This window comes from Pezoporus occidentalis, unplaced genomic scaffold, assembly GCF_034315485.1.
Source record: "Pezoporus occidentalis ecotype Australia unplaced genomic scaffold, CSIRO_AGI_Poc_V1 ctg122, whole genome shotgun sequence".
Taxonomy (NCBI): Eukaryota; Metazoa; Chordata; class Aves; order Psittaciformes; family Psittacidae; genus Pezoporus; species Pezoporus occidentalis.
Genome location: NW_026913016.1, coordinates 189,692 through 205,866, shown reverse-complemented (window position 1 = coordinate 205,866; position 16,175 = coordinate 189,692). Strand labels below are relative to the sequence as shown.

General features: G+C 36.8%; 1 protein-coding gene across 2 annotated transcripts in view; it reads right to left on the bottom strand.

The window, feature by feature from the left end:
- The window catches only part of KPNA3 (karyopherin subunit alpha 3), a 53,078-nt gene that overhangs the window by 5,647 nt on the left and 31,256 nt on the right, over positions 1-16,175 (bottom strand). Inside the window, exons 3-15 of one of the 2 annotated variants that reach the window (XM_062607315.1) lie at positions 14,348-14,437; positions 13,772-13,801; positions 13,621-13,673; positions 13,436-13,531; positions 11,153-11,238; positions 8,220-8,306; positions 7,662-7,831; positions 6,543-6,587; positions 3,844-3,975; positions 2,430-2,558; positions 662-766; positions 455-526; positions 194-356 (exon numbers count right to left, since the gene is read on the bottom strand). In XM_062607315.1, coding sequence (XP_062463299.1) covers positions 194-356; positions 455-526; positions 662-766; positions 2,430-2,558; positions 3,844-3,975; positions 6,543-6,587; positions 7,662-7,831; positions 8,220-8,306; positions 11,153-11,238; positions 13,436-13,531; positions 13,621-13,673; positions 13,772-13,801; positions 14,348-14,437 — 1,258 coding nt within the window. The remainder of the gene's footprint in view (positions 1-193; positions 357-454; positions 527-661; positions 767-2,429; positions 2,559-3,843; positions 3,976-6,542; positions 6,588-7,661; positions 7,832-8,219; positions 8,307-11,152; positions 11,239-13,435; positions 13,532-13,620; positions 13,674-13,771; positions 13,802-14,347; positions 14,438-16,175) is intronic. The other variant, XM_062607316.1, reaches the window with a different exon arrangement.

Sequence of the window (16,175 nt, the reverse complement as noted above, 5' to 3'; positions counted from 1 at the left end):
CAAAAGAAAATGGCTACTTTTGTGTATTGCATAAGAGTTTAAAGCAGCAAGGTAACAAAACCCCAAACCAGTCTCACTTACTTGTTCAAATAGCCATGGTAAAAAAATGCTGTAGTAAACATGACCAGCAGCAAAGGGAAGACAGAATAACATCCGCCAAATTAAATTTTTTGAAAGCCTAATAAGTACTAACCTCCACACTCTTCTATAATTTCAGCTATTGTGCTGGCCTCATCGCCAGCCATTATCAGGATGTTTTTCAGACCATCCAGCACCACCTGTACCACTTGAGAATCCTTTACTGAGAGTAGATTGCAGAATGGTGGGATTACATTTTGCTGTACAAGGTATTCAACCTAAATAATAAACAAAAAAGTGCTTTCAACATTGTGTTTCTTACAAATGGCTGCATGTGCAATGTTTTAGTGACAATTCGGAATCCTACTACACATACCTGATCTTTTCTCCCACTTATTGTCAAATTGCTAATTGCCCAAGCAGCCTCCTTTTGTGTTCCAAAGTCCCCCTGAAAAATAAAATTAATAGCTCATTAAAATCAGCATGGAAACATCTGTCAAGTTTATTATTAAAAACCACAGACTCCTCATGTCAGATTTATAAAAAGAGGATGACAACTTGCATAGCTGATAGTTTGACTGACCTTAGCCAGCTGGTGTATGATCATAGGGATTAGCCCAGCATCTATTACAGCCTGAACTTGTTGCTGGTTTCCTGCTGTGATATTGGAAAGGAACCAAACTGCTTCCTACAATTGGGCAAAACAAAAAACAAAACACTTTTAGAAACTAGTCAACAGATTAAAAAAAAAAAACCAACAACATACCAAAAAGCCCAAACCCAACCAAACTATACAAAACAACCTTAAAACCTAAAATCATACCATGACCAATCACTGAACTGAACCTACAGGTTTCCTCCTCAAATAGCATTTCTAGCACACAAACTTTTATTGCACTGTGAAAACAAAAAATGCAGAGGATTAATCTAAAATAGACATGATTAGTTTACGGGGCCAGATTATTATTTACAAGGAGTGCCTTCATACATCAAAAGCAATACTGACTTCAGCCTTACATCCACTTTGCACTGTTGGAGTCACAGCCATGTTTTAAACTTTCGGTCAGTTTTGCAAAGGAAGCAGGAAAACTGGTAAAACCTCACATAAAAAGGTCAGTAGTAACAGCTCAGTAGTAACTTTCTGTGCTGATACAAAGACCACCAAATCCAACTACCATTTTCTTCCTGAAACACAAAGGGGAGCTCACAAAGCTCATTCAAGTATCACAGAGGACGCTCAGTCCTGAGACTTCACCCAGCAGTTATCTCCTTCAGGTGGTTCATCAATAACGCTAGCACCTATCTAACAGCAGCTCCAAACTCCTGGCTACAAAGGGGGATACCTGTCAAAACAATCCAGAACATCTTAAAAAGGCTCCAATCTTAAATAAAAAACAACCAGACATGGCAAATAGCCAATTATGAAAAAAACATAATGGGTTCCAATTTTTAGGGATGTGCATCCTGCTTTTATTTGTATTTGCACCTCACAACAAACTTAAAATTTCTAGACTCCCCTTATACAAAAGTAATTCCTTGGCACTCAAAAGAGTCCTTCATCCTTCTTTTGTGAAAGCTACAAGGGCAGGCAGAAACAAATCACAGCAGTTTGAACTTTGAAAGATAAATTCTTTAGGTCTCCTGACACTTGACAGGGCCTGAAGAAATGAATTCCTTACAAACAGATTTCCCCTCAATGGTACCCTAAGCTGAGGAATCAACATGAGCTAAACAAAACCAGCCTCCTCCTCAGCCAGCCCCATCTGTGCAGTGGAAGATGGCACAATGAAAAATAAACAAATGCAAGTAACACAAACTACAGCTCTGGAAAAGAGGTCACTCATCATTTTCTTTCCTCAAATTCCCCCTATTCCATCCAGTCCCTACAGCAGTGAAGTTACCTCCGCCAAAAGGAAGGAAAGGAAATGCAGGGAGAGCTTCAGAAAAGGACAGTGGCACACCCTACTTCCTTGAATGTGAACATGGACAAGAGAACAAACTCCGCTATGAAATGGTAGTGGAAAAACTGGATCGGTCTTATTAAACTGGATTCAACCAAAAGTAACATATTTAGTTATGAAAAACTATGATGCAACTATAATACAAAAAAAGTATCACACTTCAAAGCAAAAAAACATCAGTCCTCTCAGAAAGCATTAGGCATCAACACTAATGCATGGATGCTCACTATGGCTGTTTGGCTTTAGTCCTAATGAAGCACCTGGCTCAAAGGCTGTGCCTTTACACAAAATAGTTCACTGCTGGAAATAACAGCTGTAAGAAATCCTTCTGTAATTCTACAGTTTTATGTCTTAAACAGAAAGATCAAGGTAGGAAGAAACAAATCATACCTTGTTTATCTTCTCTTTTGGATGCGTCAGGAGATTTGGGAAATAAGACAAAACATCACAATTGAGAACAACTTGTGTCTGTTCATCAGTACCAGTTACTATGTTGCCTACTGCTCTCAGTGCTGCTGTCTGAATATCCAAAGTGGGAAGGAAAAAAAATTGCATGTTAAAGACATTGCTGTTAATTTATGCCAAAACAAAGATCATTTGAAGACGTCTCTATAAAAACACTTTGCAAGATACAATTTAGCACTTCGTCCTCTGAGCTACATCCCCAAAATGAGTACTGTTTCATCAAAACAGAAGTACACAGTATAGCACTTTACTGAATAGATGCACTGCAGCTCAACTCAACAAGTGTAAACATTATAAATTAAAAGGATATTAAACCATTAGGAAAGTTAATTCATCATGTATTTGATCTGAGTTACAATTACATGAACTGCTTCTATGCTTTGACTATGTCTGCTAAGGTTGCTTACTTCTCCACTCAGCCCTCCACTACAAATTAAAAACCCCACAACTACTTTTCTTCTTATTGACTCTCAGCTGTCTTTCAGAAATGGACTGTATATAGAATCACAGAATAGTTAGGGTTGGAAAGGACCTTAAGATCACCTAGTTCCAACACCTCACACTAGGTCACGCTGCCCAAAGCTCTGTCCATCCTTGCCTTGAACACTGCCAGGGAAATGCTTTACACGTGACAGAATAGTGGAGAGACTCCTTTTCATTGAGTGAACTCTGGTCTGACATATTTCAAGACAGCTAAGTCTCATCCAAAGTACAAACTAAACAAATGTGACAAATGCACAGATACATACCCCCCCCCAATTGCAACTGTTCATTTATAAAAAGCAAGCACACATTTTTTGTTTCCCTTTGTCTTTGAAATCAATCAAATGAGCTCAGTTAAGCTACCTTTTACAGCTAATTAGAAATTTACTTTACTAAAAGGACTCAGCACCTGCCAACATTCCACAGGTCCCAAAATACTGATTTCTATGAGCTCTTCAGACAAGAGTATGCACAACCATGTGTGCAGCAACAGAAAAGAGCACATGTGACTTAATTCTGGAAAATGTAAAATCTGTTGTTGCTAAATATCTCAGGACTACAAAAGCAAGGCACCCTTGATAGTCACACACTGCAAGTTAATGTTTAACTTGTCACTTCACTAAAATGAGACTATGTTATTAAAATACTCACTATATTAGAACTGTTTTGCTCAAGTTGTCTTTCATTTTAATAATGTTTTTTCCCTAGTGTAGGTAACTCTTTTTGTTCAGTTTTACCTGTAACAGATATAGCTATAAATGTTCATCTCAGTACTTCACTAACAGATACTTTAAGGCACGCTTTCTTAGAAAGTACCTTACAGAAGACTATTGAATAGCAACTGAACCAGACTTACTTGAACTTTAACCTCCTGATGACTCAGAAGAGGAACTAGAAAAGGTACAACTCCTGAATCAATCACCATTTGTATCTGTTCATTTCCACCATCTGTTAAGTAGGACAAAGCCCAAACAGTGTCCACAAGAATCTACAGATTGGAAAGACCATGGTTTGTTTACACATTGAACAGTAAAATCCACATAATGAAGGCTTAATTCAGTGATAAACATTCTACATGGGGGGGGGGGGGGGAGGGGGAAGAGCATGCAATTTATTTACAGCAAAACCTCAAACATGATTACGATGAGACCTAACTTGTAAAATGTTAGATTATGTACCATGATGAAAACAGGGGCCATTTGTTCCATAATTTATATATGTCCTCCCAATTTTTTTTTAATTCAGTACCATATTTTGGTGCATAAAGTGACAGCATACATCATCTCACAAAGGTAAACTGTTGGGCTTGATTTGCATTCCAAAGATAGACAGCCAGCTCAGGTAAGCAGTCATGCTAGTAACTTTCTGAAGAAAATACTAACCCAGCCTCTTAGCATTACTATAATTTGTTACTGTGTGCTTTTGATTACAGAATACCTAAATTCTCTTAGTCCTTAATCCATCTATCTACACATTAGTATTTCTGATCCATAGTGCAGCTCTGCAGGGAAACTGCAAACTGTTCTGGATGTATGCCTTTTCCTGCCTTCGTACTAACATTAAAATCCACAGCAAAGGAAAAGTGCTCTTATCTCAGCTAAAAGACTAGCAGCTACTGTAAGGTGACAACTGTTCAAGCAAAGCAAAAACCCACAGAGAAATGACTATCATGCAGGGCAATCTTGGTATATCAAAAAAAAAAGACTAAGTCACTGATGACTTGATAAGGATGATTTGAGAGCCCTCAAAAAGAAGAAAGGTACAAAAGGTGCAGTAATTGAAAGGTAGTCTCCGATGCAGAAACAAAGCCAGCAGAAAGAGGGATATCAAATCACTTGGAGATGATGTTAGGAACTGCAGGAAGAGAAATCTGAACCCCACTGAGGACATCACCTGTTGAGGTACCTAGATCTACTCTACTTTTAAAACAAGATACCCATTTAAAATTCCCAGCTACTAAGACAGCTAAATACCATAGTGCTGAAATGCAGGAAGGACTTTCAAGTCCTGACCCACAGGCTGCTTCCACCCAGCTCGTTGGACCAGACTGTACAGACCTAATGCTTTCTCAACACAGCCTGCTGCTGCCCTCACCTGCTAATGCCACAGGAACAGCAGAATGTGCTGCAGTGGAGCCAGTATCACAGCAGAAGCAGTGAGAGATGGTGCCTCACCAATTTGCTGCCCCACAGCCCTGCTGGTGACAAGAGCAGCAGCCGCCAGAAGCACTCACAGGACTGTTGGCTGACCTACCTGCATCACTGACTCATCTCCAAAGATAGGTTTGCTGCTCCAGTACAGAGAGGCTGGGACCAGACTGGTACCTCCAAACTAGCACCTGACTCTCAGGATCAGAAAGATGGGCACCCTAATTGAGATTAGTCAAAACCTGGCATCACATGGTCTCTTATCTACTTCAAAAAGTTCTCAGACAATCATTGCTTGCAAAAGCTTTCAAATTTGGCTGGGAAAAAAAGCATATAGGTTAGATGTATGTTTGGTTTTGCTATGAATTTCCATTCAAGTTTGTCCAAATTATGAATTGGAAAGTCACCATTTGCTATCTCCCACTCACATTACACTGGGAAAACCCTGGCAAAATTCCAGATTAAACTGTTTGCAAATATTTTGTGGAGCCAAGCCCACTTCAGCATTAAAAGAGCAGCAGAAACACCACTACCACAGCATGGAAGTAACGAAAGACCTTTCCACCAATCTTATGCTTTATCCCCAGACCTGCCACAAGGATTCAATCCTACTTCTCTAAGTTGAAGGATCATTATCAGGAGCAAGAGTCAAAGACATTACAAAGTCCTGACAGGAGGAGGATGACGAGAAGAGCAGCTCAGTATCCCTTATTTACACAGATCTTTGCTCCTGAACTCCCAATATAAGACTTTAGGAGGTAAGTCCACCCCTCTAGGACTTTACTCAGAAAATGTATGTAAACTCATGGATCAGAAATGTAGGAAGTAGTGAAGGTTTAGTATTAAAACCCTGAAAAGTTGTCAAAGGTGCCAAAACCAAGAGTTTATTGCTGTTAATTGAAGTATATTTTCCTATGTGATTTCCTTAGCCAAACAGGTTGCAAGTCAGGCACCCAACAGGTTACAAAAGTCAGATTTATCTGTATGATCACAATGTTTGATTGGACTGTTAAATGGAATAATATATATTTTTTTCTACACATGCATTACATACTGTCTACGTAAAATTATAAAATGGGTCAGAACTGAAGTGAAGCTGATGGTAAAGCTGGCACTTTAAATTTTTTGTGCTCAATTCCACAAAACAGGGGCTCTTAAAATGTAGTTGCTAGTGTAAAGGATAAAAAAAAACACTTTTAGAAAAGATATTTCAGAAATTATATTTGCATTTTCCTTTTCATGCTCTGAATGACTACAATTATATTATTCTTCATATTAAATTGTGCATTTACTACTTAATTATACATTAACACAAAACCCCAAGTTTGCCACTTAAACGCAATCTTGCAGAATTCTCTCTCTAGAGAAATGAAGAATCTAGACAGCTAAAACTTTGAAAATTACTTACATTTATATCTGTATGGTAAATGAGAACACACAATGCTGGCAAAATCTGAAAAGAAGTTCATCAGTCATTACAGTAGAATAAAACTGGCTGTACAATCATACATGCGAGTACTGCAGTCACAAAGCTTAGCTTGAGACTGCATTACCATATTGCATTCACAAACTTTCAGCAGGTCATTTCCTCAAAGTATGTATAAAAATATATATACTTAAAATTTGTAAAAATACAATACAGTATTGTATTTCATAGACACAGAGGAAAAAGAAACAAAGAATAGAGATAAGACATCCCCTGCTATTTTAAAAGCTTTGTTACCATAGAACATAATGAAAATCATTACCATTATATCAATAAATAAGACCCTCTTGGACTAAAGTAAAATTTTATTTTTGTATTCATGTTTGGAAAAAACATAAAACTGAGACATGGTAAGACTGCTTAGAACAGGGGTTTCTATTTGGTGAAACTTGTAAAAGTTTCCCTGCTTCATTTCTAAAATTTCATTGAATTTTAGTTGCTAACAATAGTATAGTTCACATGGCTTCACGAACTGTACCTACACATTGGAATTTATCTGAAAAAGAAGAACTTCATGTACATTACAACTCTAGTTCTAGTCGAATAGCATCACTTTACTAGCTGTGTCTGCTCTATAAACACTGCATTTGCTCTGTTCACCAGTTTAAAAGAACTTTCAGATGCTTCTCTTCTCAAGGGGGGACTTGACACTGGCTGCATGTTCACAGCTAGTCGAAACACAAACTGTACACTACATTCACTAATTTATTTTCAGTAAGAATATTTCTATGAAAGGAATCACATGTAGCCTTTTTATGATAAAAACATGAAATGCTGAGTAACACGCTTTCTAGTGTGTTTTTTTGTTGTGTCCATTTTAATATATGGCTTACCAGTCTTTAGTCTTATTGTTTCAGATGTTACAAATACCTTTGTTACAGCCTTAGTAAAAAGCATTAAATTGGTCAGATTACTTCCTTTAACAATTGGTAAATGGCACAAAACACTTGCAAAAAACATGCATAAATTTACAGTATGACAATGTAAAACATTTGCCTCTAGTCCAGAGTATAAAAAATTATCTGTCCCATAATTCTTTACCTCCTGAACTGTCTCCATAGGCGGTGGGGGGTCCTTATTTCTGCAGAGATTTACAATGACCCATGTGACGTTCCGAAGGAAGGTGATGGGAATGGAGGGATTGATGAAGGACAGAAGAGGTTTGACAACTCCCAGTGATATGACATAATCTCTACACTGAGGACCATCACCTACAGAAATGAAAATTGTTGTAAAATAAATTACATTAAAAATGGAAAATCTTGAAATGTATGCAATGACATGTTGGGATACTGAAATTCTATGTTTCCTCACCAGTCGTCTACTACTAAAAGGTCATGTTCAATTACATATACATAGGTATAGATACGTATGTATATTTTACAAGATACAAAGTTTATTCTGTTAATATTTGTGTAGCAAGTGATATCATTCTTTAGAAAAATACATGTACATGAGTAATTCTCGCCACATGAAAAATTATATTAAGCCACAGAATTCAGAGGAAACATAGTCTCATATGATAATGCCCATGTTCAAAAGTCAAATTCTGAAAAGAAACGCTCCCTGAATTCAAATCACTATAATGACAAAAGTTACCTATAATATTTCCGAGAGCCCAGACAGCTTGCTCGCAAACATTCTGGTGTGGTGAATGAAGTAGTCTCAAGAAGAGGGGTACTGCGTCTGCAGAATGCAAAGACTGGATTTGTTTTTACTGCAACATGGTATATGCGCAATACTTTCATTGATTAATAAAAACCACTTTCCTTACCATGCTTTATACATGTTTCTATTATGAAGAGCATACAAAACCTCAGTTAAACATTTCTATCAGATCTATAGAGAGGGAAAAAAAGACTTGAGAACAAGCCACTATTAAACAATGCTCTCCACATTTAAAGATTTTCACATATTTCTCAGTGATAGGCAAGAGCCTCAGGGATGTAGGTGATAGGTTTCATGTCCTGGTAATTCAGATTTCCTAGTTAACCTGATATCACAATACATACGTAAAAGAATGACAGGCCTGCTTGTGCAAATGTGCTTGACTTTTAGAAAATAGCTTCCTCCCAGGAGGTGGCTATAGTTAGTTTCCATATGCAGTGAAGATTTACATCCATCTGCCAGTCCTAAGACAAGTTTTAATTTGCTCTTATATAATGCAGGCAACATACCAGATTAAGGAAGTGTTACTGATTTTAAATATCAGCCTCTGCTAAATTAAATACATTTAATAGAGCTAAGAAACCATCCCGCTACTATTCCCATTGACTACTTCCCTTCAAACAAGCCATACTGCTTGCAAGACACCCATTCTTGCAGCAATTTTTAAACTTTATTTATAATCATACTTGTCCTATAGTCTTTCTGAGTGAAGTAAACAGATCAATTTATATACTATTGAATGGAAATAAGTTCTTCTTGTATGAAGAGCTTCACAAGTTTTAAGAAATTGTAACACAACTTGTGAGCAACTGTGAATCAATATCCTGTTGGAAATGTAAGTGAAAATAAGCCAAAAACTCCTGATGTATTTTCCTGAAAAACAGAGTGATGAATAAAGGTAACCTGAAATTCCTCCCTTAGCCTAGCTGAGTAATTCAGCTATTGCCTGTAACTGACAAGTCAGGAGGGACAGCAGCACACTGTTGCTCAAGAACACTCTCTGTTCTTTCAACAATCATCCTGCTTCCATTAGCTCAAGTGGAATATTCCAGCTTCTTTCTTAGTGATTATCAAGATTATACTTCAGTCATATGTGCATTCAACATATTTCAGAGAAGAGGGTCAAGTATGTAGTTTTTATTAGATTGCAAACCTGGTATGCTTTCAAAAGCAGGAATGAAATTATTTCGTATCAGCACTCAGGCAGGAGGGCAGTCTGAGAAAGCAGGAGCTGCAGGTTATCTGATCTACTGCTCTCTTAAAATTAATTACTTCTGCTCCAAACTGTCTTCTGATGAGATCTATTCTGTGTACACAGTATTTTTCTTTTGCTGGGCCTTCCAACTGCCATCTGTCCCTCTTGATTGCAGGAGGGCACCTTCTTTTGTATTTAGGCTGCACTAGCCTCTTCTATAGCTGCAAGGTCTATTGCTTTGTTTCATCAATCCATCCCTTACCTAATGGCAGCTGGAAAGGCTGTTTCCCTTAGTAATCTCCTAGCCAAAGCAGCAACTTTTAGACTAAACTTCTTCCATTTTCTCTTCAGAAGTAAAGCTGGCAAAATACTTTTTGCTTCTTTAAAGTCATTTTATCCATTTTCTTATTTTCAAGCACTAGCTAAACAGAATTTGGGAGAGAGATGTCTCAGCCTGAACTTTAAGCAATTGTTCAGGTGACAGCAATGCTCTTTTTCATTCTAATTTGAGTTTTTACTATTTTTTTCTAGATTTTTTTCTGCAAAGCTAAGCCTCTAAACAGCCTTTTCATTAGATTCATTCATTTAAATATGATAACATTGGAAGGAAACAATGAACAGGTAGGGAAGGATGAAAAAATTTGGGATTAGATTTTCAAAGACATTTAGATGCCAGAAAAGCAATCTAAAACCAGGTGCGCAAATCACATCAGGATTTTTTAAAATAAATTTTAGACGTTATTTTTTTTTTAAAGGCTTTGGATTTTAACCAAAGCGCATTTTGATAAGCATTCTTATTGCTCCAATAGCTTAACTATACAGAATCTTAAAATCAGTGAGATATTAGCAATTAAAATATAGAAAACAGCATTTTGATTTGAAACACAAGTTCATATACCTAAAAAAAAAGCACAATAATCAAGTCACCATTTTCCTATATAAAACCACCAAATATTAATGAGCCAAGACAATTAATATATTTGCTTATCTATTGTGTCACTGTTTAATGACAAAACGTTGTATTTAGCATATAGGTGACTGTTTTAAGATTAGGATGCTGATACATAAAAGCTACATACATAATCCTGAAAAATTAATCTGAGTAATTTATCTTTCATTAACTTCAGAATTTCTTTCTTATCTCTTTTCATAATGGAAGTCTCACTGGCTGGTTAAACAAGAAACAAAGACAGCGCAACAAACTCAGTGTGTACAAGAGACACTAATCATATGGTCAAGCACAGGATGGAAATTTTAACTTACATAATCTTACATAACGACACATGTTTAACATCTTCATTAAGGTTTATGAACATATCTTTGAGGTAGAAAGCATTACTTCGCAGCATAATCCCATAGGGGATTTAACGGTACACGATTTCAGAAATCAACACAAGAATTAGAAAGGACTGTCGTTTTTTGTCATAATACAATATAACCTGTCATTCTCTATTTTCTTTATTGGAAAATGAGGTCTGGGACCCTTACTATTAATTGTAAGTGACAAACAGATTAATCTTTAAAAGCAAATGCAGAAATTTTTTGAGAAAGAGGACAGACATGCATTTATTATTTTAATGATTAACAAATGGCATTTGTTATCCAACTATCCCATTCCCCCTTTTCTCCACAACATCCACCACCCCTCAAAACAAATTGTAATACTTACTAGACTGTACGACAGCTTGAGTCTGCGCAGAAGTGCCTGATGCTATGTTAGTCAATGCCCATGCAGCTTCAAATTGTAATGAAGGACTGTAATGAAACAATTTTATAGTAATAAATTGAAACACGATCTGCAAATTATTTCATGGTTCATTTCAGATTACTAGCTGTATTCACTCTGAGACAGACAGTTAAGCAGTGCCACTGGGCTAAAAGTTAAAGAAAAATCTAAACCTGGATATTGCAGGGAAAAAGCTGTAAGAATAAAAAGCTAACCAATTATCTCCTGTATGAAAGGTTTTTAGCATCCCTCATCATAAAATTTATTTATGCCTCTTTATTGGGTAACAGAGCTCTTCACATCCAACTGATCCAAACAACATTCATATTTAGTGAAGAAAGTGCAACTGCCTTGCTGCCATTAGTTCTCAATACATTAACCATGTCTGACCACAACTAATAAAAACTTGGCCCTTCTAACATTACAACCCAGATCAAGTGTAAGCTGGTATACTGGGATAAAGACATTTTCCTGCTCCATCACAGACAGGGGAAAGATCTAGTATCAGTATCAAATGACAGCATCATACCTGTATTAGAACTGACTTATTAAATGCAGATAAAATTAGTTGCTAGTATTATGAAAGCTGGGGGAACATCTCTTCTAAGACGTCCATTAGCTGTTGTTTATGCAAACAGCAGTTTAGTAAAACAGTTTGCATGAAAACTGTTGTTCAAGCAAATGTTAATGGTTCAGGGTTCTAGAAGCTATAAAAGAGTTTACAACTTACGGTGGTTAACATAACAGTAAAGTGGCTTTGGGAGGAGCAGAGAATATTTACTGGTTGATGACTTTTTCATTTCCATGCTTTCCTGGGTCTCTTATCAATTATGTTTTATATAGTGTCATAGCACCTGCTTCCTTTTAGTTTTTTCTGTGTATTTTAAGGTTTTATTAGGGATGGGATTGGGAAAGAATTTGATAGGAGGGCCCAAGATGTGTAAATACAATGTGTAAAAACATAGTACCAGTCAGCAGCTATCTATAAACCTTTACATTCTAGGATCAAACACATTGAAATTCTAGTTTTAGGTCAGGCCTTCTTTTCTTCTCCTTCTGATAAGCATTCAGGTATAACATGAACAATAGCTTTAACAATCTGTTATAGAAAGTCTTTGCGGAGTTTACCTCTACTGAATATTATATAATAATCACAATTAAAAGAACTGATTAAGAAAATATTTTAGTTCAATTCTGAAAGGCCTATTAAACATTTACAAAGATACATCACACAAAAACTAGACAAACTATTAAAATTAGAGGAAATTTCACAGCACTAAACATCCTATGTCTAGAGCAGACAGGCATTCATGATCCATTTTAAAATGCTATCTGGTTTGAACATCATTGCCAGTTGCCTTCTAAGCAACTGCTTTATTAGACAAGCTAGAAACAAAGATACTCATGCTTCATTTTTTTGCAACCACCAAATCATACCCAATATGCCAATTTGCAATTTTGAAGCTTCCAGCCTTTGTGGCTGCAGAAATAACCTTGAAAATTAAATACTGCAAATATATTTATAGCTGGCTGAGACCAAAGATAGGCTAAAACATTTACTTCAAATGTGCTAATCCCCATTTATCTGAAGAAGAGGCTCATGGACTGTAGAACATGGCATTTTTATTACATGCCATTAAATCCGTGCAACTACATGCTCAATGTTCTCTACCTCCTTTACTAAAGCTCTTGTTTTCCAACAAAGAATCATAACAGACAGCATTCTCATTCTGTTCTACCATCACATGAGGGAGCACAGAGCCAGATGGAAACCCAATTTGCAGTGAGCACAAAAGAAGCTGGAAACTTAAGCTAATGACCTTAATGAAAAAGATTACACGTGCATTTTGGCAAAGAGAAGAGCTCTCTTCACAACCAGGCATATTCTCAGCCTTCACACAAATACACACAATATGTCTGAGACAAGTTTCTTAAAAACAGTTAACAAGAAAGTCCAAAATATTAAAAACAAATGAGAAATGTAATAAATAGAAATCTAGTTATTTCCCCATTAGTTGGATATGCTCATGCAAGCTCTAAAAATTAAACTGACATTTCAGTGGCAGAATAAACACTCCTGGACAATTTATGGTTTATCATCATGGAATGTGACTGACTATGCCAGATTACATGGTGCTATGAATCCACAGTTTAATTTGAAGTAATGAGATGTGGTTTTGGATGCAAATTTTTGGTAAAGGTGAACGTTTGTAAAAGTATACTTACTTATCATCCCTTTCTAGGCATTTTACCAGGATTGGTAAAATTCCTGATTTTATTAAGTCATCGATAGGTGGATTTCTGTCACTGGATAGGAGTTTTCTGTGAAATTAGATGTAAAAGTAAAGTAAGTAACTTTCATCATGAGAAGTGCATGGGAAATACATTTCTGTGCCTTTATTTATTTTTACCTTGCAGCTTGGACAGCACTCAGTTGGATCACTGGGTTGTCACTTGTGGCGTTCTGGAAAAAAAACACCACAGTAAACCCAAAAAACGCACTGAACATGCACTTCTAATCCAAAAAAAAGGAAAAAAAAAAAAAGGTTAAAGGTAACATACCTGCAGGATAGCTTCTAGTGTTACATTTTGCTTGAAAAGAAAAAAAAAGAAAAGTTTTAGCAATTTTGTTGCTATAGTCTTTTTAAACATTGAATCCAATCAAACTAATTTTAACAATGTATAAATTCCTAACCTTGTCTAGCAGCCTTCCAGTACCTGAAGGGGGCCTACAAGGACGCTGGAGAGGGACTCTTCACTAGGGACTGCAGTGATAGGACAAGGGGTAACAGGTTAAAACTTAAACAGGGGAAGTTTAGATTGGATATAAGGAAGAAGTTCTTTACTGTTAGGGTGGTGAGGCACTGGAATGGGTTGCCCAGGGAAGTTGTGAATGCTTCATCCCTGGCAGTGTTCAAGGCCAGGTGGGACAAAGCCCCGGGGTGCCATGGTTTAGTGGGAGGTGTCCCTGCCCATGGCAGAGGGGGGTTGGAACTTGATAATCTTAAGGTCCTTTCCAACCCTAACTATTCTATGATTCTATAACTGCAAGAATTCCAGTGTTAAAGTAAAACCAGAACACACTGTTCTGAGACACCACCAAAGTTTTTAAAATGAGTCAAGAATCAAAGAACTTACTGCTTTGAAGTCAGCATCAACATCAGAATCTTCTAAACTTTCTTCTTGGGGAACATTTCTTTTTTTCAAAAGATGCTCATCTCTTTTGTTCTGGAAAGGCATAACAAAAGATAAAGATACTTAACGCTTATTCGTACAGGATGATGGTATAATGGCCCCTTTCTAAATAACAGTTTATATCAAATTGCTTTTTTTTTTTTTAAGGCATTTGTAAATGCAAATAGAATTTGCAGTATTTCACAGGTGTAAAAAATTAACAGCTTGCTAATCATAGACAGAACTATGACAATCCATGACATCTGAATGAATTAAAACTTGCAGTTTGGGGATCAATTTTCTAACAGACATCTACATTACACAAAGATCTTTCTTGACACTAACATTTACTCATACATAACAAATTATTTTCCAGTGTAAGGTTAGTTTTCAGCTAAACCTGCTTCAAAGTTACCCAGTTACATGTATTTTCATCTTGTGTGTAAAGCAGCATGCTCCATGTACACACAGACATGGAGTATTTCCCACTCACACTGTGAGCCTTAGCCTAATTTCAGAATAAAAACAAAGCAACCTCCAGCCCTAGCTCCTTTAAGGAATACCTTTTCACTGGCAAAATACCTATTTAACATTTCTAGCTTGATAATTAGAACATTCGAACATCCAAAGCCCTAATTTAGAAAGAAAGGAATAAAATCGTCAATTGTAACCATACCCAGATGCAGCTTTTGACAAATTTAAATTCTAAAAGCCACTAAAAGTATTCCAAAAATATTAAATGGTCTTTTCTAAATTTCAGACTATCTTTTGTTTGGTATGTCTAGAGGTACAACAAAAAGCAGTAAGGGCAATGAAACATGATGATGCAGCATACATAGCTGAAGAACTTCCAGTGTTTTTTGTTTGATTGGTTATTTTTGTTGTTTTAATATGCACATTAAGATTTCAATCGTTAATGAAGCAAAACACTGAAAAGATGTAACAAACAGCTACAACACCTAAAATAAATCTATTACACAACCAAGGAAAGGCAGGCTTTTCAGTCTTCAAACAATTATCTGATAACCAAGCAGTACTGACTACAGAGATTGTGTTATATCATGCCCTGCTTGCAATATACAAAAAAGCCTCTAAACAGAATCAAATTTTGAAGAAGTCCCCAATATTTCATGTTAGAAAAAACAGAAACCTCAGGTCCAAAATTTCTGGGACTTCCGTATGTTCCTTAGACATTTTAAAAAGAATTCAAAACAACTTTTCCAGTTTGAAAGGCTCCCAAGCAATATGTTATTTTTTTTTTCCAGATAAGAGGATGCTAAACAATATAAAAGCACCAAAATAACCCTTTGTTGTGGTTTAAGCCCAGCTGGTAGCTCAGAACCATGGAGCCGCTTGATCACCCCCTCACTTCTTCCTTTCCCCACTCCCAGAGGGATGGCGAGGAGAACTGAAAGAATGTAACTCCCACGGGTTGAGATAAGAGCAGTCCAGTAACTAAGGTATAACACAAACCGCTACTGCTACCATTAATAATAATAATGAGAAGAGAAATAACAAGGGAAGAGAATACAACCGCTCACCACCTGCTGACTGATACCCAGCCCGACCCGAACAGCGATTTAGCCCTTCCACGTAACTGCCCCCAGTTTATACACTGGGCATGACGTGCTGTGGTATGGAATACCCCTTCGGCTAGTTTGGGTCAGGTGTCCTGTCTCTGCTTCCTCATAGCTTCCCCTCCTTCCTGGCAGAGCATGAGACTCAGAAAGTCCTTGGTCAGACTAAACATTACTGAGCAACAACTAAAAACATCGGTGTTATCAGATTTGTT